This window comes from Pan troglodytes, chromosome 11 (assembly GCF_028858775.2).
Source record: "Pan troglodytes isolate AG18354 chromosome 11, NHGRI_mPanTro3-v2.0_pri, whole genome shotgun sequence".
NCBI classification, from domain to species: Eukaryota; Metazoa; Chordata; class Mammalia; order Primates; family Hominidae; genus Pan; species Pan troglodytes.
In genome coordinates, this window is record NC_072409.2 from 23640206 (window position 1) to 23664196 (window position 23991).

General features: G+C 42.9%; 1 protein-coding gene across 1 annotated transcript; it reads left to right on the forward strand.

Moving 5' to 3' along the window:
• The first annotated feature begins 8100 nt into the window (after positions 1–8100).
• TNFSF15 (TNF superfamily member 15) lies at positions 8101–23650 on the forward strand. Its single transcript, NM_001328321.1, has 4 exons — positions 8101–8310; positions 20541–20583; positions 21653–21700; positions 23196–23650. Exons 1-4 carry the CDS (start codon positions 8101–8103, stop codon positions 23648–23650), a joined length of 756 nt encoding a protein of 251 aa, NP_001315250.1.
• The last annotated feature ends 341 nt before the right edge of the window (positions 23651–23991 follow it).

A 23991-nucleotide genomic window follows, 5' to 3' on the forward strand; every position in this document is an offset into this window, starting at 1 on the left:
CTCTCACCATAGCTGGTACTAAAGCCATTTGCTTGTTCAACTGCATCTTCAGTTTCCGACTTTTTGTCATTTTATTTTTAAAATCACTTTCTTTTCATCCCTCTAATGAAGTTTCTCCCCTAACTAGGCAGGCATTACTCATCTCCAGCCCCAGTGACTGAAACCTTGTGCTCAACCTCTCCACTCTCACTTCCAAAATTGTTGTCTCTGGCCCTGATTCCAGAGCAGCACTTTTCCTTCCATTGACCCTGAACTCTGTGTCCGGTTCCAGAAACATTCCCCAGCAAGGCCATGCCAAGGGTGTGAGCTTCCATGGATATGAAGGAAGAGAATGTTCCTGAACACAGATGCCTGAATAGGGTGCTTTATCCACTCCAGCCCTAAACACCCTGCTAGCCCTCTTCTAAAGCCATATCTCCTGCTCTTCCCCAACATTTGCCCCTGGACCTATCTCATGGCTCCTGCTCAAGACCCGGTAGGCGTCTTGGCTCTGACCCCTGCTGCCTACACCTTCCAGAGAGAACAGAGCACAGTCCCAGCAACTAGGAACCTGGGCTCAACTTCAGCACCAGCCCTGCCACTTGTGTCACCCTTCTGGGTCTGTTTCAAAATTGAAGGTAATAGTGCCCACCTGTCAAGGTTGTATGAGAATCAGCAAAGGTCATATACATAAAGGTCCTGATACAGAGCTGGAATAAAGGTGGTGATGCTGAAACGTTTATTCCCCTTCTACCACAGCACCATCATGGCCCCACGCCCCTCATTATCTTCAGGGCTGACCTGCAGCTAGGAGGCACAGGAGTGGCAATGCTGACTATTTACAGCCAGAATCCACTCTGGTGGGTCAGCAGGGATGCAGTTTTGGTTATTACTTTGAATATCCCCATACCACCACCAGCAATACCAAAACTCCCTCATCACTGCCTTCACTCTCCCTATCATCTCCATCCATAAAATTCACTCAAAGCCCAAGCCAAACCACCCCCTCCTCCTCTCTAAATTCCCCTTGGATCCCTCCTAACCAGTGATCATCTGTCCACACCTTGAATTTCACTCACCAGGCATCAGCCACAAAGTGCAATATATGGTGTCCCCTCAAACACTTATTTAGCACCTACACTGCACCCTGGACTTGGGAGACTTGGCAATGAAAAAGACATAGTCTCTACCCTTGAGATGTTCACAAGCTAGTGGGTGGCAGCCACGGGTAAATAAATCATAACAACGCAGTGTGATAAGAATACAGTAATGGAGATGTGGGCTGGACACACACTCAAAAGAGGGAGCTCTAACTTTGCCTGGGGCTGCCGCTGTAAACGCAGTCTATAGCTAATCCCTTTGCTCCTTAATAGCAAGATCCACTAACTCAGCTCAGCACTGAAAGCTAGTACTTTCTTCCTGAGAAGTATGGCTACAACCATGGAAAAATAATAACAATCTCCAACTTCAGATCTGGGTTGCTTCTGTATCTCCAGGTTCTGATAGACTCTGGGCCACAGAGTCGGTATCCAAGGAATGAGAGATTGTCCACATCTTCAGCCAGGCCTCACAATTTAGCAGCATTCTTAGTTAAAACTGAGTAATCTCAAAGCTAGAGAAGGGATAAAGGGTCTGGTTGGCCAAGACTCCCTGGGATCCACCCGGCTGGCTCAGAATTGCAGACGCTCTGTCACTACCAGGTGCATCTCTCTACCTCGGTGCTGGCTGTTCTCTATTTCTGAACCTCTGCCAATCCTCTCTCCACATGGGCCCTACTCTCTCAACCAGAGCTTGTCACCTACCCAGAGACAGGTCTACTCCTATATTCTAACTGGAACCAAATGGCCATCAAATACAAAGTCATAACTCCAGGCTTTTTCAAGGAAGTACTTATTAGCTTTAAGAGTGGGACCAGGTTCTGCAAGATCTCATGTGTCTGGCAACATCACCTGCCTGGACCAGTGCCAAGAACTATGAAAAAAATTTTTTAAATGTTTCTCTGTGAAGCCAAAATAGACACTGTGAAATCTGTGCACTAATGCTCATCCCATGATTCATGGAAAGTTTACTAGGACCCCATACAGTGCCCACTGACTCCCATTTCTTTTCTGTTTTTGGATCTCAGATACACAGAATTGGAATAATCATCATCCTCAGATTATGTCACATTGTCATCAAGGTTCGTGCCTGGACTTCTTTTATTAAGTCAGTTAGTTAATTAGTTGCAATGTTATAAGTACCTAGTAACCCATGACATAAAATGAAAGCTAGGGCCTGGATGCGGCATCAAATGATACCATATGAAACCCCTTGCCAATCCACCCTCTGATCCCCCTGCTCAGGGTATCCATCACCCAGAGTCCTGTATTCATCATTGCTTTGCTCTCCATTTCAATGAGTGGTATGTATATATGTCCATATGTGTGTGTGTACCACAAATGCACACATGTTATTTTTAACTTTATGTAAGCTTTGTTGTATAAAATCTTTGGAAATTTGCATCTTCACTTAATATTATTGTGTTAAGATTCATCCGCATTGAGGCATGTTGCTGTTGATCCTTTATCTGGATGGCTGAACAATGCCCTATTGTGTGGCTCACCACAGTTTATTTGCTACCTGCCTGATGACAGGCATCTGGTGTGCATCCAGGTTTGTGCCACTGTGATGACGGTGCTACAGTTAAGCTCCTTGTTCCTCATACATACCTCCTGTTGAACATATGTGAGGGTTTCTTTCGGGTATATGCCTGTAAGTGAAATAGTTGGCTCTCACCCTCTTGAGAATTTTTATTAATCCAAAGGGAAGCTAGATTTAAGCAAAGCAGGAAGAAAGAAAATGATTAAGAAGAAAGGAAAAGAAGAAAGATTTCTCAAAGCCTGATTTTCAGGGCATATTCCGCATAGGAATAACATTGCTCTTTGTGATTCAATAAGTGCAGAAGACTCAATTGCCTTCCATTTCTTTAGTTTTCTAAAGTTAAAATGTTACTTTTATAATCATAAAAAAACTGTTTTAAAAGTTTAAACTGTATTTTAGAAAGGTTTCTATTCAAAATGTTTGCACTTTTTCTGTTGCCACTTAGAAGACAGTGAGTTAGCCACTGAAAATTTCTATTTCATCAAATAGCTCTTTTCCCAAGAGAACCAGACAGGGGGAGGTCTTGCCAACCATCGATGCCAGTCCAGAAAAGTGGGGCTATGCCCAAATAAGCACCCTTGCAGAAAGGCTGTGGATATTGCTCAAGTCCAAAACCTATCTAGAAGTAATTGCTGAAAAATGAGCTTTTTTTACTAACTCAAGCAACAGAGAAAACATCTGCTGACCCAACTCAGCTGCCCTTGCTAATCCCTCATTTGCACATCATGAGGAAATTGCTATGGGACATTCCGAAAAACATATTTCTTAGCAAACAAGGATATAAGCAAAGATGTGCAGAGATGGGTGGAAGGAACAACCAACAAGCAAAGAGAAGACACAGGGAATCACGAGACCCTGAAAACGTTAATGGTAGAAGCATTCTTAGCAATCACAAAGCTCCCTGTCCCCATTTAACACATGGAGAGAAGAAGGCCTGAAAAGTAGAAAAAATTTAGAGTCATCTTGTCTCAGTAAGAGCAAAAGCTGTAAAAGACATCAACTCCCATCATTTCTCCAACAATCAAATTTCCTCTAAAATATTCTCAATAAGTGGCCATTCAGGTCCTGTCCTTATCGTTGAAACAGAGCGCTCCCACCTCTGGAAGCAACATGATTTATCTTTGGACAGTATTGACAAAGTCTTCAAATTGAGCCAAAGTTTGCCTTTCAGTAACTTCTACTCATTGCCTAGTTCAACCCCCTGAATGCCATACAGAATGGTAACAATAATAACAGCAACAGTGATAATAATACCAGTCCGTAAACAAAATCCAAAAATATCTAAAAACTGAAAGCATTTGGCAGCAAAAGCTGACCTGAAAGGGCATGTGTTGTTGGGAATTGTTACCTATCACATTCAGTATGAGCATGTTGGGCTGCAGAATTCTTTCTGTATTTGATTATTAGGTGTTGTTTCAGACCCCACCAAAAGTGTTATGAAATATAAGGTATGTGTAATAGGTTACTCAGGACAACCATATAAAACTATTATTATTGCAGGTCAAAAATGACCAGATATATGCAATTTCAGATGGTTCAACTTAATGCTTTTTGAAACCTGGCTCCACGGACTTGAGATACAGGATTTGACGGCCTGTAATCTTATGGAGACCCTCCACTTTGAGTATTAACTGTGTGGTAGGTGCTGTGTCAAGCATGACTCTCAAATTAGTATCTCCATGCAAGCCTCTGCCTGGAAGCCCCAAATAACCATTCATCTACCTATTAATTGCCTCCGCTTGGTCATCTAAAAGTCCCCTTACTTTATTTATCTCAATCTCCGCTCTCAAGCATCTAGCCAAAGCCTGCCCTGCCTCCATTAAAGATGTCTTTACGCACCCCACGCTCAAACCAAAAGCCCTTGACTCAGACTTTTCTCTTCTCTTTCTCTCTCACTCCACATCTAGCATAATAAGAAATTATGTCTGCTCTAGTTTAAAATATTAATATATCCAGGATCCACTATTTCTTGTGACCCTCATTGTCATCACCTCATCCAAGCCACCATCCTGCCTCTCCTGCATGATTGCAGTGGTCTCCAAATGGGTCTCCCAGACTCCACACTTCCTGCTTCAGGCTGTTCTCAACACAGCAAACAGGATGATCTTTTCAAAGTAAAATCAGAGCCTGCCACCTCTCCGCCCATCACCTTCCAAAGAACCCCTACTCCACTCACCACCACCCCTCTTCCCATCAAACTCAGTGAAGAAGAAGCCAAGTCCTACCTGGACCCAGGAGGACACACACGGTCAGCCTCCTCCATCACTCTGACCTTGTGGTCCCCCCACTCCCCCTCACCCACTGCCCCAGCTGACCTGGCCACCTTGCTGCTCTGTAAATACACCATGTACACTGGCTTCAATGCCAGGCTCTCTTCCTCCAGACACCTCCACGTCCTCCCCCACCCTCTTCAAGTCTTCATTCATATGTCTCCTCTCAGTGAGGTCTATTCTGACAACTCTATTTTCAATTGCAATTAAGATCATTTTCTATCTCTTTTTTTTTCTAAATCACTTAAGGCCATCTAATGTACTATAAATTAACTTATTTGTTTTAATTACTGGCCGTCTCCCCCCACCAGAATATAAGCTTCATGAAAGCAGGAGGTTTTGTCTGTTCTTTTCACTGTTTTATCCCCAGTACCTAGAACACTATCTTGCACATACTCAAGTGCAATAACTCATCATTTATCTGTAAGTGATTTACTTTTTGCCTTTGAATCCACTGAGATTCAAGAAGGAAAAAAGAAGTACCTCCTGGCAGCCAAAATAGATCTCTGTATTATCAAAGAAGTTATACAGATGGCAAATAAGTATGTGAAAAGATGTTCAACATGATTAGCCATTAGGGGAATGCAAATTAAAACCACAGTGAGATACGACCACACACTTATCAGAACGGCGAAAGCAAAATATAGTAAAGGCACCAAATGCTGGAGGGAGGATACAGAGAGGATGCTGGACCTTTCACACATTACTTGTGGGAAGTAAAATGATACAACCACTCTGGTTGTAGGTAACTGCCATACAGTTACCTACAGAATTAATTGTAGATAACTGCCATATTTAGGCAACTGCTTAAATTTTATAGGTAACTGCCATAGTAAAAACATACCATGGTAAAAAACATGGTATGTTTTTACCATGGCAGTTAATTTTACCATGGGAAATTAAACATATGTTTACCATACAGCCAACAATTTCACTTTGGGCATTTATACCAGAAAAAGTGAAAACATGTTCACACAAAATAATCTGTACACAAATATTCACAACAGCATTATTCATAATAACTCAAAACTGGAAATAATCCAAATGTCCTTCAGTGGGCAAATGATTAAACAAACTGTTGTATATCCGTACCATAGAATGCTACTCAGTCATCAAAAGAAAGGTTAAGTTACAATAGCAAAGATTTAGGTTAATCTCAACGATATTTCTTAATAGATTTGTTCAACCCAGAATGAGTAACCGTGGGACATGAAAATCATCCTTTGCTAGAATTCTTTGAAAATACGTTAGATGCTTATTTTAGTAGATGGTAATGAGTCTATTGAATAACAGGAGCAATAGTCATGGGGAAGGGTTATGACTTAGTACCTGCTCTCCCAGACCTGATGGTCTAATTGGGGAGACAGAAGGAATGGTCAAACATAGTCTAGTAGGAGGTATTCAATGATAGGGAAGAAAGGGAAGCTATAGGAACATAGAATATGATCATCTTACCCAATCTTGGAGGCAGGCGGATACAAAAATGGTTTCTACACACAATTAAGGAACAGGAGCATAGAAAAGAAAGGTTAAGTTACAATAGCAGAGATTTAGGTTAGTCTCAAAGACATTTTTTAATAGATTTGTTAAACCAAGAATGAGTAGCCATGGGACATGAAAATCATCCTTTGCTAGAATGAGCATAGGAGCATAGTGATATGAAGGAAGAAGACTGGACACTTCCATTTTGCAACAGTACAGCTAGTCAATAGTGTATCCAGGGAACTGCAGCTTGGGAAAGTAGTAAAAGTTGAGGCTGGACACTGGGGACAGGTGACAGTGAGCAGGGACCAAGCCATGAAAGGCCTTTCCAAGTAGCCTGAAGAGTCCAGGCTGTGATATAACCAGAAGTAGCAACTGGATGGAGGCGCTAGTAAAACTGGTTTCTGCCATACATCACAGGCCATTCCTTAAACTTTCCTATTTCTAGAACCCATCTTTTCCCAGGGTCCTTTACTTTCCTCTGAGATCAACCCTCCCTGAGCTCTAAGGCCGAGTTCCAAGACCACCTCTTTCTCCAGGAAGCCCCCTCAGCCCCCTCACTGCAGGGTCTTACCCCCTCCTGGGTAAAGACAGTGCAGGTATTTATGAACATGCATGATCCAGCAGTACCTACGGTGAAGTGTGATGGTGAAGAAGCCAGCAGCCAGCCTGCCTGAGTCCCAATCCTGGCTCTACCACTTGCCCTCTGTGCTTTATTTTCTTATGTGTAAAATGAGAATGATAGCTTTATTGTCACAAAACTTATCTCAGGATTGAATAATTTTATTGATATATTTAACTTAGAGCAGTGATTGGCACAAAGTAAGCACTTAATAAATATAATCTTTTATTACATGTTGTGGCCCCCACACCCAACGGCAGGCAAAGCACATCACATGATCAATTAACTTTAGACTAATCAGGGAGTAGTGGTTAATGTTCTACCCTCACAGACAGTCACCTCGATCTGTGACCTCGTACTCTGATTAAACAATGGTCAATGCAGGCTGGAAATACTTTCCTTTCATGGGCAGTCATGTGCTAGAGGTTACAACTCCAAGCCGTGATTTAGAACTAGGTCATCTTCCTAGCTCCTCTGTCTTCATCCTTGGATGACCTAGGACAAGTGCCTTCACCTTTTAGAACTTTGCTATTCCCATCTGTACACTGAGAATGAATTTCTATGAGGTTCAAAATGACAGAGGGCTAGGCAGCACTTTGCAAAGGGCTGATGCAAATGTGATTTCCGTTTCCCAACCTGCAAACCACACACCTCTCATCCCTCACTTTCACTTCCAGAAGCACACTCCCCAGACTGGCACAGCTGGTAAGCCTCCAGTGCAGGGAACAGGTATATTTTAATTTGCCCCACCCACTGACTTGATGAATTCTTTCTCTCCTCCTTCAGGGACTTTCCTAACTTCCTTCTGTAAACGAAGGAAGGAGCACATGAGCATACTGTATATAAATATGCTTGGGAAAGCTTTCTTCTTCTCCTTCTTCTTCTTTTTTTTTTTTTTTTTTTTCCTCAAACCAAACTTGGTTTCTGTTGTAGGCGGTGCATTCTCTAGCAGGGTAGGGCCACAGTGTGCTCTTGAAGAGGGGAGGGGAGAGGAAAGGGGAAGGAGGAGACTGAGTGATTAAGTCACCCACTGTGAGAGCTGGTCTTCTATTTAATGGGGGCTCTCTCTGCCCAGGAGTCAGAGGTGCCTCCAGGAGCAGCAGGAGCATGGCCGAGGATCTGGGACTGAGCTTTGGGGAAACAGCCAGTGTGGAAATGCTGCCAGAGCACGGCAGCTGCAGGCCCAAGGCCAGGAGCAGCAGCGCACGCTGGGCTCTCACCTGCTGCCTGGTGTTGCTCCCCTTCCTTGCAGGACTCACCACATACCTGCTTGTCAGCCAGCTCCGGGCCCAGGGAGAGGCCTGTGTGCAGTTCCAGGTAAGCCACATGGCACTCTGACCTTGGGGAGGATCAGTGGACTCTCTGCAGTGAGTGGCAACTATTTCAGCTCTGGACAGAGGACAGAGTTTCTTGATGTATCACATTTCTTGTTTCTACATGCAGAGGAAATGTAGAGTGGGAGGGGTGGAGAGGTTCAATTTGGTGTTTATTCTCAATATTTCTAGGGAATGAACAGTCCCTTCTTCTACTGTGGGGATAACCTTCAGCCTCATATTTTTTAGATAATTATAATCATAGTATACTGGTAATTTGGGAACATTCTTTTTATTTAAGAAAAAAACTTAAAATTACATAACTAACACAGTCATTGAAAAAAGTTAGAAAATACAGATAAGGAGAGGAAGAAAGTCATCATTACCCATAACTCTTATAGCTGACCACTGTTAACAGTTTGGGATATATAATTCTGTACAGAATTATATGGCAGATATAAAATGGATTTTTTAATGAGACGAGATTATTCTGAGTCTGCTAATATATTATGATTTTATTTATATGCTAATGAATTCACAACAACATGATGCTATAGATACACATTCCTATATGTGGATGCTATAATTTCTTTACCCACTCTTTTTCTTGGGTTTAGAACTTTTTCTCTTTTTAGAGCTTAAGAAAGAACCTCCTGCCTGGTTGTCTATCTCTAAGGTCTTGCTGAGGCCTGGGAGAAGCCTAGTCAGAAAAAGAATATGAAGTCTAGGGAGAACAATGGTAGGGGCAGCGATAGGTGTCAAGAAGAAAACATAATTCTTGGCTGGGAACAACAAAGATGTACCTCAAAACCTAAGGAATGTGTCTTTCCAGTAATATCCTTTTTAAAAATGTCCCTTCATAATCTATGGTGGCTGATTTCATTTCAGTTCAAAGTATTAAATTGCAAAGGGAAAAAAATGGGTTTTCAATGGGTTTAACTGGAAACCTGGCCTCTAAGCAATCCTGGCCAGTTTCAAAGCATAGACACCACAAGTAAGCCATGGAAAATCTGTAATTCTCGCTGCTCCATCAGGGTCAACAAACAGACTGTGATTCAGGCAGCAGCATTCATGGCCAGATGCCATTGCTCATAAAATGTAGAAATATGCAGACAAACCGGAAATGCTGTTTATGTTAAAGGAGAACCGCAGGTCATGGGAAGTCAGACTTTGACCCTTTGACCACCAAGGGGCCAGTTTCTGCTGGAAGTCAAACTGCAGTGCCCAGTTGGTGCTCTGGGACTCTGTCCCTCTTTAGCCAGAAGGAGATAGTTGTCCTTGAATGAGACACTGAGTGGCCTCCAGAAACCTGCACTGGGGTCTGAAGGAAGCCCAGAGGCATGACAGGTTCCCACGATCAAGATGATGTCTGAGAGCCCTTGGTCAGCAGAAGGCGAGGACTGCCTTTGTCTATCTAGAAGACCAGCAAGCAGAACGTGACAGGCCAGGGAGGATCCATGACTTGCCCAGCCAGAAGGTGAGATGGAGACATGCACTGTCACTAGACGGGAAGCTCGGTGAAGGAAGGCACGGGGTCTTTTTTACTCACTGCTACTCCCCCTACCTGAATCTATCACTGTGCCTATCCAATTGCAGATGCTCAAGAAATGAATAAGGCTGACACCATCCATTCCATTATCATTAAACTCATCTTCCTGGAGAGCAGATGTGTGGGGATGATTGCAGCTCTGGTTTGCCCAGGCTCTGTAACTTCTTAGTGTGTCAGAAGAAAAGGAGAGGGAAATGGGGGTGAGGCTGGGCTCATGTAGCAATCAGGGTCCTGAAAAGAAACAGCTGGCTCACTCAAGAAAGTGCATTTGTAGAAGAATATTTAAAGAGTTTGAAGGGATTTAAAGAAGGGCCTCTTTGCTGAGATGCAGACGGATTGAAGGGAACTGAAAGGGCTGGAGCATCCAGGACTAGCAACAGTGGGAAACCAGCAACCATGCCTTGGCATGAAGGGCACATGGAGGGAGAAGTGTTAGAGAAACCCAGAGAGAACTAAAGCCTAGGAGAGAGCCTGCCTGGAAGACCTAAGGGCTCTGGGGAGAAAGGCAGTCACTGCCAAAACAGCAGCAAGAGCACAGAAGGAAGGAGGGAATGCTGACTGCTCCCCCATCCCCCACCCTGCCTCCAATCCAATCCCATTGACCAGGCTCAGGAGGAAGCCAGAGCTCAAAGGTCCAGGGGCAACTGAGCCAGGAGTCAGCTTCACAGGACAGAGCAGGGTCAGGAAGGGCTGAGAGAGGATCTGGAGGGACTGATGGAGAAGAAATGGCTCAGAGGAGATGGGAAAAGACTGGATTCAAGGAGGGAAAACCAGGGCACCAAGGAGAACTTGGGTAAACATACAGTGAAATGTGGCTCACTTCCAGCTATGCAAATAGGCAAGTGGCTTCATTTCTTTGAGCCTTTTTCCTTTTCTCCGAAGGGGGTATTAATATCAATACTCTGACAGCACCAATAAGGCGTGTGCAGAAGGAGCACTGTGTATGTTAGAAATGTGGGGAGAGCCGCATGCACATGGTGGCTGTGACGTGATCATCACTCTACCCCAGGCACCAGGCAACTACAGAGAAAATTTGATGTTGGCCTCAGGAAATAGGCTATTTCAACAGAGAGGTGCTATGGAATTTCAGATGCTCTCCCGGCCCAGCCACAGAGACAGGGGTGGTTCAGGAAAAGCTTTCTGGAGAAGGGAAGGAAGGCACCTGGGCTAGAAGCTGTGGCTGAGGTCCAGATCACAGACGCCATTATGGATAAAAACCAGTCAGATGATCGCAGGTCATTGGAGATAACAAGGCCTTTGAAGGTCAGCTAGCCTAAAGTGCCTAGTTTTGCAGATAGGGACACTGAGGCCCAGGGGATTGAAGAGGTTTGCCCAATCCCATACCTCTAGTCGGTGACAGAGCCACAGTTTGAAACTGGACCATCTGGCCTCCTCCCCTGTGCATTCAGGCAGCCGTATTTGTGCTGTTCCAAGTGCCAGGTGGCCACACCATGGATCAAAGGAAGAAGGAGATCAGTAATACCATGGAGAAAACTATTACCACAACTATACCAGTTACTGAGCCTCACCCCTCTCCCAGTGAGGAACTTCACATGGCAAATCTTATGCCACCCACAGAGTCACCCATCTAGAACTACTGGCCCAGCAGAGAGTAAGGCTACCTGTATTTTTCCAAAGAAAGAATTAAGAATCAGAGAGCTAGCACAGCATGCTTACATTACAGAAATACAATTAAAAACAAAATCTGGCCAGGCACAGTGGCTCATGCCTGTAATCCCAGCACTTTGGGAGGCTGAGGCAGGCAGATCACAAGGTCAGGAGATCGAGACCACCCTGGCTAACATGGTGAAACCCTGTCTCTACTAAAAATACAAAAATTAGCTGGGCGTGGTGGCGTGCGCTTGTAGTCCCAGCTACTCAGGAGGCTGAGTCAGGATAATCACTTGAACCCGGGAGGCGGAGTTTGCAGTGAGCTGAGATCGCGCCAGCTCACTCCAGCCTGGGTGACAGAGCAAGACTCCGTCTCAAAAACAAAAACAAAAACAAAAAAAACAAAGTCTTCTCCCAACCTAGAAATCCTCTCCACAAAGGTAGTAGAGAAAGAAAACAGTTTTATTGTTGAATAAGCATTAAACCAGAATGTGATGCACATCACAGGCAATCTACCAAGAGATGGCAAAGATAAATATCTCACCCTCTTATGCAGCCAAGCAAATACAACCCATTGCACACAAGTTAACTGAAAAAAAAGCAAAGTGCATTAACAGCATATATAATATGGTACATTCATTTTATGAAAATATTTACCTATATGAACATATTTGGAAATGCATGTTATATCTCAGGAAGTGCACAAAAGAAAGTAGTAATTCTGCTAGCATCCTGGTAGAAAACTGGGTGGCTTGTCAGCAAGGGAAGGAGGGAGTCATTTATAAACCTAGCCTCTTCCATACAAAATGTGTATGCTACCTATACAAAAAAGTATAGAAATAATAAAACTGTTAGGTCCTTTAGATTTCTGCAGAATACTAGACAGACGTATCTTGGAAGAGTTTAGGGTTGAAAGTTAAAATCCAGCTTGAATTCTGGCCTAGACACTTCTTAACCATGTTACCTAACCCTTTCGGGCCTCGGCTTCTTTATGTATAAAATGGGAATAATTAGAAATAAAGTATTTGAAGTGTCTGTCAAGGAGTGAGGGATTAGTAAATGTTAACAATTATTATTATTATGACCAGGGAATTTCCCCGCTCAGGGAAATTACATCATAGAAGACAACTTCTTCACCTGCCCTGGAATTTGCCATCGCCTGGCCAGAGAGTAGGTGTTGATACTAGATGGATTTTCTTGGTCCATGTTTATGAGCTCTCTCTGTGTTTCATTCCCCACCCAGGTCTTGCCTCCCAACCCCCACTAATTCCTCAATCCATTTTTTACCCAGCTGCACGTGACAGCCCTGTAGGCTGGGCATTCTTTGGGCCCTACAGTATCTTCCACTGCCCTCAGATTGGGTCCACAGGCCTTACTCTGGGCCCAGGTGCCCTGAGACCAGGCCTCCATCCTCTCTGGGCACAGCTCTGGCACACAATCTGTGCAGGCAAAGCAGAATGCACCAAGGTGACTCAGCCCAAGCCCAGCAGTGGCACTCAGTACCTCACAACGAATCCCCAGGGATGCCATAGGAGGCATTCCTGCCCAGGGTTTAACCACTGCCCAACCTGTCCTTCCCTTTTCAGTCCTACTTCCAGCATCATCTGCACACTCTCCCCACATTCTCCTTGGTTCCCTCCAACCTCACTTCACGCCTCCCTGAAAATCTCTACAATGCTCCTGCCTTTTATTCCTGAACCATTCTTCCCCGCTGAGGCCTCCTGGTCTCCAATCAGACCAATAGGGTCTTGTAGTGATGGCTTGGGCTTCAGAGTCACACAGACTTGAGGAAAAGCCATGGCTCCACCGCATCACAGCTGCGACCTCTTAATAACTTATTATATAGCAGAAACCACACTAAATATTTTCATATTAAAGGTTTTGAGACAAGTACATGAGATCACACCTATAAAGCATCTAGCATGGTATCTGGTAGGTAAACATGTGCAATACTTGTTTGCTATCATTGCTACATGCATCACCTCAGTTAATAATGGAAATCACACAATGAGGAAACTACTATTATTATCCACATTTTAGAGATGATGAAGCTGAGGTTTGGAAAGGCTAAACAATGTGCCCAGTCACACAGTTAAAGAATGCGACACGGATTTAAATCCATTGTATATATTTCTCCTAATCACTATGTTGTCTGCCTTTGGGAATAAGTCCAACCAAGTATTCACCTCCTGGGATAGGCAGGAGGATTTAACTATGAAAAGCTCCTACCCCATAGTAAGTGCTCAATAAATGCCAGTCCTCTTCCTCCCCTGAGGGCACCTATCTGTACCTGGCACACAGAAGGCACTCACTAAGTGTTTTCTGGATGGAGGGAAGGTTGGAGGGGCGGGAAATGTACTAGATCTCCCTGGGCCATAGACTCACTGTCTATAAAATGAGGAGATTAATACACTTTCTATATAGCACTATGGTGAGAATTCTGCAAAATGTCCAGAAAGCTGCTGCCATAGAATAGATGCTCAGCAGACATGATTCCCTCCCCCTCCCCCTCCCCACTCCACCTGGGATGAGCCCTCTTATCTCACTCAAGTTGTTTCCTCTTTCAGAAGGATTAGGGATCATGATAATCTCTTTCAGTGCTATCTAGAGAAAACAAACAGATAGTTGAGATAAAAGTACTTTGTAAATTGCAGACCCCTTATCCCTCAGTGAAGATGCCCTTGCTATAACCTCAGGAAGCACCAGCATACCTGGAAGATATTCACTCCTAAGATCAGGTTGTGGGCAAAGGGAAGGAAAAGCAGAGGCAGTGAAGGTGCACTGAGGAAGTGCAGAGGCAGGAAGGGCAAGCAAGCCTGGCTGTGAATCTCAGACATCCAGGCGGCTTGCAGCTGGTAACGGCACAATCCACTCAACCACCAGGTAAAGTGAACATATCGCTGAGTGCCAGGCCAGCTTGGAGAGCTCCTGCATCCGCACCCAATGGAGCATACACTGCAGACCACACACTGGCTACAAGAGGTCATCTCCCAGCCTGACCCCTCCTTGTAGCTGACAGCAGCAACAAGCTGGGGATGTGAAGTGGGTGGGGCGTAAATTCCATTCCCTCAATCTATTTGCACTCTGAAAGGGCAGAAGTTCAAAAGCCTGAGGAAGCCTAGTGAATGTCTGTCCTTGGGGAAAAGCAGATGCCTCCCGGAGCTCCTAAAGCATCCAAATCTACTCCTTGTGATAAAGAGATACAAGGGTGGCTTCTGTGTACAACTGAAGTCCTAAGACCAAAAAGAGGATGTGCAGAACCAACAATACAGCCTACAATCATATATTGAGCCCAAAGAAATGAGGAAAATGAACCTTATATATGTGGCCTTTCTGAGCCATCACAATAGACCTGGGAGGTAAGAATTATTGTCTGCTTTTATTGACGAGGAAACAGTTCCATTGAGGTCAAGTGACATGCCACAATCAGAGCACCAAGAAATAATGGAGCTGGGATTTCCAAATTTGCTCACCTGCAAACACCAGCATCTTTGCTTTGTACTGTGCTGAATGTTGCACATAAAGCCCTATCCAGGGCACCTTGGAGGATGATGAAATGAAATGACCTCAGAATAAAACATTTCCAGGTTGGCGTTATCCTTGGGCAAGTATAAACAGGCAGAAGCAGAAGGAAGAGACAAAGAGGCAAACGTCTGCATATTTCTCCTGGAAGTGCTGGGAGGATGTTTTGGATCATAAAACATTTATGCCTTTGCAATTACAGCATTTATGACAGCAAGAGATGAATATCTCTCCCTGTTTATGAATAGAGATAGAGAGTGACTATAGTACATGAGAGGAAAGGCTACGTGGATCATTAATTAAAATATACTTAGGGGATTTTTCTGGGGAAATGCCAGGAAATCTCAAAGATTATCTTGCTTCAGGCTTGTTCATCTATTGTACACTCAGCTGATGTTTATGAAGCTCCTAATATGTGCCAGGGTCTGTACTTGGTCTAAAGGTTCAGATCCCAAGCCCTCCATGCACTCTTTGACCTTGGACAGTTGCTTGACCTCTTTTCGTGCCATTCTAAGCCATGAAAAGGTGATGCTGACCCCTCCTTTAAAAGTAGCCGGAGTATTAGATGAGGCAGACACATAAATGCCCAATACAGGACCTGGCACCTGGGGAGCATTCCACTAAACTTCAGTCTCCTCTTTATGCTTTCTTCTGCCCAATTTAAATAATTAAAGTAATTCCAAAAATACCTATAGTAACAGACCATGGTTAGTTTGAGTCAGGGATTACCAGTCAACATACAAAAAAAAAAAAAAAATCAAATGAGAGGAAAAATTCCCTGACCTACAAGAACTAAGGAGGGTAGGGGAAGGGAAGCACCAGCTGTTTTTTGCTAGGGCTAACATATGCTGGTGGGAGCAAGCATCCCATCTCCCTCTAAGATGCATGCTTATGGACATACACATTTGCTTTTCTGACTCTGGCTCCTGGCTAAGCCTTGCCGCTTACAACAAATCTTTCTAGAGCCACAGCTATGCTCCACACAGAGCCTGATGAAGACCTTTAGAGGCCCTAGTACTAAATGACAAACATTTTTAATAGGAACAAAAAGTTGTCTTTCCTAGATTTTTGGATTATAAAACTCTGGCTGAAGTCACTGCATCCTCACCCCCTCTCTGACTCTCTTTGTCTGCCTCTGTCTTCCTGATGCCTGAGAATCTGTGCATTTCGCCAGTTGGATAATCTGGCAAAAGTGCCAGGCACTGACTGAGGCACTAGGAATATAGGTCCCCATCTGTAGGCAGGTTGAATTTTCAGAGCGAGAAAAGTCATAAGCACACAAATAAATAATAAAATTCGATCCTGGATTTCAGCCAGTGGTTTGAAAAGATATGTATGGAGGAATAATCTCATTATCAGACACCATGTCTATTCAATTGGAGGCTAATGTTGCCATGACCAGCACCTCTTAGGAGCCAACACCTCTTTGGTGCCCCCAGAATAACAAGAAGTGATGGAGATGACTCAGGGCTGGAACACAGAAGACATTGCATTGGCCTGGTGTTCCCAGGAACCATCCTGAGAGCAGGTATTGGGACAGCTGTAATGCATAAACCTTTTCTCAAATAAGCTATTATTCCATCCTCTCAAATTTCTTCCTCATTCATTACTGCTTCCTATCACAATAATTTTCCTCCTGTGATAGACAGAGTTGTTATTAAGAGAAGCAGCAATGGAAGGTTTAGATGTTGTTCTTGGAGACAGAGTCTCAATTGACGTCCTTCTTGTGGACTCTTGGAATGTTGTAGTCTTCAATATCTACCAACAGGCTTGGTCACCACCTCCAGATGTTTAGTGGCACACTGGACCATACTTGTCCATCCATATATGAAAATAAAATGTGTGCCCAAGTTACAGAAGTCCAGCAGAGCAAACAGGGAAATGTGTCCACAGCTCAGATACATGCTAATGACAATGGGATTCTGAGTCAAAAAGGAATGTTGTAAACTCTTAGCTGAGTGTCATCTTAGCCAAAGACAAGCAGGATGTTCAAAATTTCTCAGCAGATAATTAAATAAATCAAAAGAGGCCAACCAGGGCAGGTACCTTTCCTACACCAGAGGATGCAATCAAGATCTCTCTGATTCTCTTCGAGAACTCCACCTTCAGTTTTCTGCCTTGCCAAAGGATCAATTCCTTCAGCTCTGTCAATATCAAGGAAGGCAATAGACTGCAGAATAAGTTCATTTCTGGGCTGCTTCTCCACTCCCTCAAGACCATCCAAGTTATTGATTCTGGATAAGTGATCACAGAAATTGGGTTTAGGTTTTCAAAAACTGCTGTACTCATGACTCTGTGCCAAATGCACATAATGTATTCATTTCCCAGCAGAAAGCCTTGATGTTTTCCAACTACTCCCATGTCCTGTTGAGCCTCCTTACATGTCGTATCCATACATACGACACCACATCACAGATGCAGGGTATTGAGGTATTTGCTGTTGTGCAAGCTGTTGGCCTTGTCTGGAATAGTCATTACCTCTTTTATCACCTGGCTAGTACCTGCAGGACCTGTAAGACTCTGTTCAGGAGCAATTTCTTCTGATTCTCCCATTTCTGGGCCAGGTCTCTGTGTTCCTACTAATTCAATAAAGTAACTACACTTAACTCTTTCTTCAGATACCTTGAATCAATTCACAGTGGTTGCCTCTCATGGCTGGGAACACAGAGGGCTTAGAGAGAAGTAAATAAAGGATAGCAAGACTGGGATAAGTTAGGACTTTGAATGCCAAGACAAAATGAGATTGGACTGGGTCTTAAGAGCCATGAGGAGCCATTGAAGGTTAATAAGCAGTGTAGTATCTAGATAAAGTGATGCTTTAGAAAAAGCCCTCTGAAGGCAGGCCAGGAAATAGATCAAGGAAAAGGAGAAAACTGAAGTACAAAGACCCTTCCAGGGGCTGATAAAAGAATCCAGGAGAGCAGCATGCCAAGGCCTGGAATTGAAACACCATGAGAAAAGTTGCAAAATAGAAATGACAGCCCTTGGTTTTGCAGAAGAAGAAAAAAAGAAAATTTCAGGTCTGGTAATCGAGAGAAAGCAGTAATGGTGGCTTTAACAGAATTGAGAAGTGGACAGAAAGGGGCTGGACAGACTGTAAAGTCAGTTAGTCATTCAAAGACAAGATTTCTGCCCTCAAGGGGCTTCTAGTAGAGGTGAGGTAGCATGACCTGGGAGTGAAAAAAGGCTGGAGGTCCCGGCTCTAATAAAATCACTGACATCACACACCTGCTCACAGACCTAGACTCAGCAATGACACAATTACATCCACATGACTACGCAGGCAGATGGCAAGACATCCATACATATGACGCCACATCACAGACACGTGTACAGATGCTAAAACACGTCAGTTTAGTCTCCCCACTGATGGAGCTGTATTCTCTCATGCTCACACAGACACACAATTCCTCATTCATGAGACAGTCCTCCCTCGGTATCCACAGGGATTGATTTCAAGACCCCCATGGACACCAAAATCTGCAGATGCCGAAGTCCTTGATATAAAATGGCATAGTATTTGCACATAACCTAGTCACATCCTCCTATATACTTTAAATCATCCATAGATTGCTTGTGATACCTAATACAGTGTAAATGCTAATACATGTAAATGCTTATGATATCTAATACAGTGTAAATTGTTGCTATGCTATATTGTTTGTTATTTGCATTATTTTCATGGTTGTAATTTTCTTCAAATATTTTTGATCCACAGTTGGTTGAATCTGCAGATATGGAAATCATAGAACCTGACTATACACTCACAACACACACATTTTGAGATGTAAAATAGATCAAGTGTTCATATAATAAGAGGATCACTCTATTAGTGGAGACTGTGTAGCAACAAGAACCAAATCAGAAGATTGGGTTGAGTGGAAATCATATTAGAGAAGGCTTTTTTTAATATCATAAATTTTGTTTTATTTTTATTTTTTATTGATACATAATATTTTATATATGTGTGGGGTACATGTGATATTTTGCTACATACATAAAATGTGTAATGATCAAGTCAGGGTATTTGGGGTATCCATCACTTTGAGTATTTATCATTTCTATGTGTTGGGAACATTTCAAGTTTTCTCTTCTAGCTACTTTGTAATGTACAGTATAATATATAGTTCCTAAATATAGTCACCATACTCTGCTACCAAACATTAGAACTTAAACTTTCTATCCAACTGTACGTTTGTACCCATTGTCTAACCTCACTTCATCCCCATCCTCTCCCACTCACACACCTTTTCCAGCCCCTAGTGTCTGTCATTCTACTCTTTACTCGCATGAGACCAACTCTTTTAGCTCCCACATATCAATGAGAACATGCAAAGTGTGTCTTTCTGTGTCTGGTTTATTTCACTTAACATAATGACCTCCAGTTCTATCCATGTTGCTGCAAATAACGTGATTTCATTTTTTATGCCAAATAGTATTCCATTGTTTATATGTACCACATTATCTTTATCCTTCCATCTATATCTTGATAGAGATATGGATCAGATTGATTCCATATCTCTACTATTGTGAATAGTCTTGCAATAAGCATGTGAGCGCAAGTATCCCTTTGATATATTCATTTCTTTTCTTTTGAATACATACCCAGTAGTGAGATTGCTAGACTGTATGGTAGTTCTATTTTTAGTTTTTTGAGAAATATCCATGATATTTTCCATAGTGGCTGTACTAATTTATATTCCCACCAACCATGTATAATAGTCCAATGCATGATATTATTTGTAAGCTAAGAGCATACTTTTGCTATTAAGCTTTATGCTCAGGTATGTGAGTGGTGGTTCCTTCATTTTCCATGCGTTCTTTGCACTAACTCATAGATTTTCTGATTTGCTCTTCACCTCGATCCTATGAGTAATTTAGGGCTAAGTATGTTATTATTCCCACTTTAGAAATAAAGACACCAAAGCTCAGAGAGAAAAAGTCTTGCTCAAGGTCATATTGTTAATAAATGGTGGAACAAAGATTTAAATTCAGATCTGTCTGCCTCTAAGGCAGTTACTCTTCCACCATCATATGGTATCTGAAATAGCTCACAAACTAGGGTTGCAATTATTTAAAAAGTCTTTATGTATTGCACAGAAACAAGGAAGAATTGTTGAGGCTGATGAAAAGGAGAACATAGCCATTATTTTCTTTTCTGTATCGTTTTTAAGAAGAGTCCCAGTTTTTAAATTATGGTAGAGGAAAGAAAATAAAGCAAGTGCCATTATTTGTTCAAATAACAAAAGCATAGACAAGATGCTGAGTTCCCCTAGAATAGAACGAGAAAAGCTCTCAAAAAAAGAACCTTAAAGTTGAGCTTCAGAGACAAGCCTAAGAAAGAGGAAGGTCATTGGAAGTGTCAGGGGAGGAAAGTGGAGAGCTGAGATGCAAGATTCCCATCAACAAAAATATTTTCATTCTCATTTCCCTCATCACAGAGTACCCAGGCTGGGCAGCAGAAGCTTTGTAATCATACCTGTGCTATGGGAAGCTGTAAGTGGGATCAAAAGGACCACAGTTGGTCTAAACTATACTTTCTTTCCCAATAGACTCTAAAAGGACAGGAGTTTGCACCTTCACATCAGCAAGTTTGTAAGTATGCTCATCTTCAACGCCTTTCCTCGTGGGGAATAAGAACATTTCTAGTAGTTCTGTATGCAGGAAGTTCAGAGATGAGTCTTTAAGTACAAGTTGCTAAGCTGAGGGATGCAAATCCAGAGGAGAAGTGAGGCTCCGCTGCAGGCACTAAGAAGGCAAAATGGCACCATGTCAAAGTGCATGGCCTGTGGAGCTGATGGCCTGAACTCAAACCCCAACTCTGGAATCTACTAGCAGTGTGACCTTTGGGCAAATAATCTCACCTGTCTCTGCCTGCATTTACTCACCTGTAAAAATGGTTATAGTAGATCCTACTCAAAAGGGTTAATGTGAATTAAATCAGTTAATTCTTATAAAGGGGTTAGAACAATGTCTAGCACATCAAAAGTATGCAATTGATTTTTGCTTTTTATTATCATCAACACCACCATATTTATAACCGCAATTAGACCATGCCTAATCCAACATAATATTTCTGAGAACCAAAGGGAAATTCTAAGGTCTTCTCAAGAACTAACAGACACAGAGGCCCAGAGAGGAAAAAGGATTCACCAAGGTCATATAGCTAAAGAATAGTTCCCATCCACTCTTCATCCCATTTCTTTTGGGCCATCTATTCAGTGAATATAGTTAAAGGGACCATGGAAGAAGGCAAAAAGCCAATTCACTCCTGTGAAAGAATTTTGAGGGAAAGAGCAGTGAGTTGTGCTTTATTGAGCATTGGCCATGTGCAAAATTCATGCTAAGCACCTCCATCTATACTGTGCCCATCTTAGATGAGATGAGAAAACAGGGTCTCAGGCAGGCTAGATAAACTTGCCCAAAGCCATGGGGCCAAGATTCATTTGTGTTCAAGACTCTTTCTTCTGAGTCACCCTGTCCTTGGTGGTGCTTGCTGTGGGTGCCACATTCCAATCCAAAATCCTGCAAGGAGTGGCACCGGACCAAGCTGGAGGAGATCAAGGTTTCTCTCCTATCATAGGCACCATGCAACTCACAAAGGGCCGTCTTCATTTCAGTCACCCTTTGTCTCATACAAAGCACATTTCTCCTTTTGTTACAGATGCACCTCTTAGAGCAGATGGAGATAAGCCAAGGGCACACCTGACAGGTAAGCCTCCTTGCTGTGTTTTACGGGAGACCATGGGCCAGAATCCTGAGATTTCTTTCAGCACTTTACCAAAATTCATTCTAGTGTCTTAAAATGAAAACTACATTCCTTGGTAAGAGACTCCTCCCCTCAATATTCCAGTGTGTGTGTGTGTGTGTGTGTGTGTATGTGTGTACACACATATGTATATACACAAACACACACGTTTTCCTTATCCATTCATCTGTTGATGAACACTTAAGTTGATTCCATATTTTTGCGATTGTGAATAGTGCTGCAATAAGCATGTGAGTGCAGGTATCTCAGTAGAGGGTTTTTGGGATGTCTTCTTCCCTGTGGGGGGGTGTTCCAAAGGCCCATGTCTCTTGGGCATTTTCTTTCAGATTCTATCGGCCCTCTCTCTTTCTCTCCTGTCTCTCTCTTTCATTCATACACTGAGTCATTCAGAAATGGCTTCTCTCCAACTCGGAGCTGCAAGTAATTCTGGATCTGGTCACAAACAAAAAGTCCCCAGAGTTGCCAATTTACCTAGTTCATCTGTGCCCTATTCAAGATGATGTAACTAAACATTTACCTTCAGGGAGGTGTTTCCAAAGAATTTTCATCGATGTATAGAAATCAAGAGAAATTCCATACTATCACCAAATCAAGAGAAATTCCATACTATCACCAGTTGGCCAACTTTCCAAGTCTAGTGTAGAAATCCAAGGCACCTCACACCTAGAGTTCCTATACCTCTGAGACTCCAGAGGAAAGAGCAAGACAGTGCAGAAGGATATGTTAGAACCCATTGAAAACCTAGAAGGTTAAAAAGGAAGCATACCCTCCTGACCTATAAGAAAATTTTCAATCTGCAGGGGGATATCCTTGTGGCCCAAGACATTGGTGTTATCATTTGACTAAGAGGAAATTATTTGTGGTGAGCTCTGAGTGAGGATTAGGACCAGGGAGATGCCAAGTTTCTATCACTTACCTCATGCCTGTAAGACAAGTGTTTTGTTCCAATTGATGAATGGGGATAAAACAGTTCAGCCAATCACTTATGGGGCAAAGAATGGGAATTTGAAGGGTCTGGTGCCTGGCCTTGTCATACGTAAACAAGAGAGGCATCGATGAGTTTTATCTGAGTCATTTGGGAAAGGTTAATTCTTGCAGCAAGCCATTTTCCTAAACACAGAAGAATAGGGGGATTCCTTAACCTTCATTGTTCTCCAGGATCATAGGTCTCAGGTAAAATTAAAAATTTTCAGGTCAGACCACTCAGTCTCAGAAAGGCAAAGTAATTTGCCCCAGGTCACTAGTCCAAGATGCTATTCTCTTTGAACAAATGTGTATGTCCAGTCACATATTCTTCATTCATTCCTCCCCAAAGCAGTTTTTAGCTGTTAGGTATATTCGATCACTTTAGTCTATTTTGAAAATGATATGAGACCCTTTCTAAGCAAAGTCTACAGTTTCCAAATGAGAAAATTAATCCTCTCTCTTGTCTTTCCAGTTGTGAGACAAACTCCCACACAGCACTTAAAAAATCAGTTCCCAGCTCTGCACTGGGAACATGAACTAGGCCTGGCCTTCACCAAGAACCGAATGAACTATACCAACAAATTCCTGCTGATCCCAGAGTCGGGAGACTACTTCATTTACTCCCAGGTCACATTCCGTGGGATGACCTCTGAGTGCAGTGAAATCAGACAAGCAGGCCGACCAAACAAGCCAGACTCCATCACTGTGGTCATCACCAAGGTAACAGACAGCTACCCTGAGCCAACCCAGCTCCTCATGGGGACCAAGTCTGTGTGCGAAGTAGGTAGCAACTGGTTCCAGCCCATCTACCTCGGAGCCATGTTCTCCTTGCAAGAAGGGGACAAGCTAATGGTGAACGTCAGTGACATCTCTTTGGTGGATTACACAAAAGAAGACAAAACCTTCTTTGGAGCCTTCTTACTATAGGAGGAGAGCAAATATCATTATATGAAAGTCCTCTGCCACCGAGTTCCTAATTTTCTTTGTTCAAATGTAATTATAATCAGGGGTTTTCTTGGGGCCGGGAGTAGGGGGCATTCCACAGGGACAACGGTTTAGCTATGAAATTTGGGGCCCAAAATTTCACACTTCATGTGCCTTACTGATGAGAGTACTAACTGGAAAAAGGCTGAAGAGAGCAAATATATTATTAAGATGGGTTGGAGGATTGGCGAGTTTCTAAATATTAAGACACTGATCACTAAAGGAATGGATGATCTACTCAGGTCAGGACTGAAAGAGAAATATTTCAACACCTTCCTGCTATA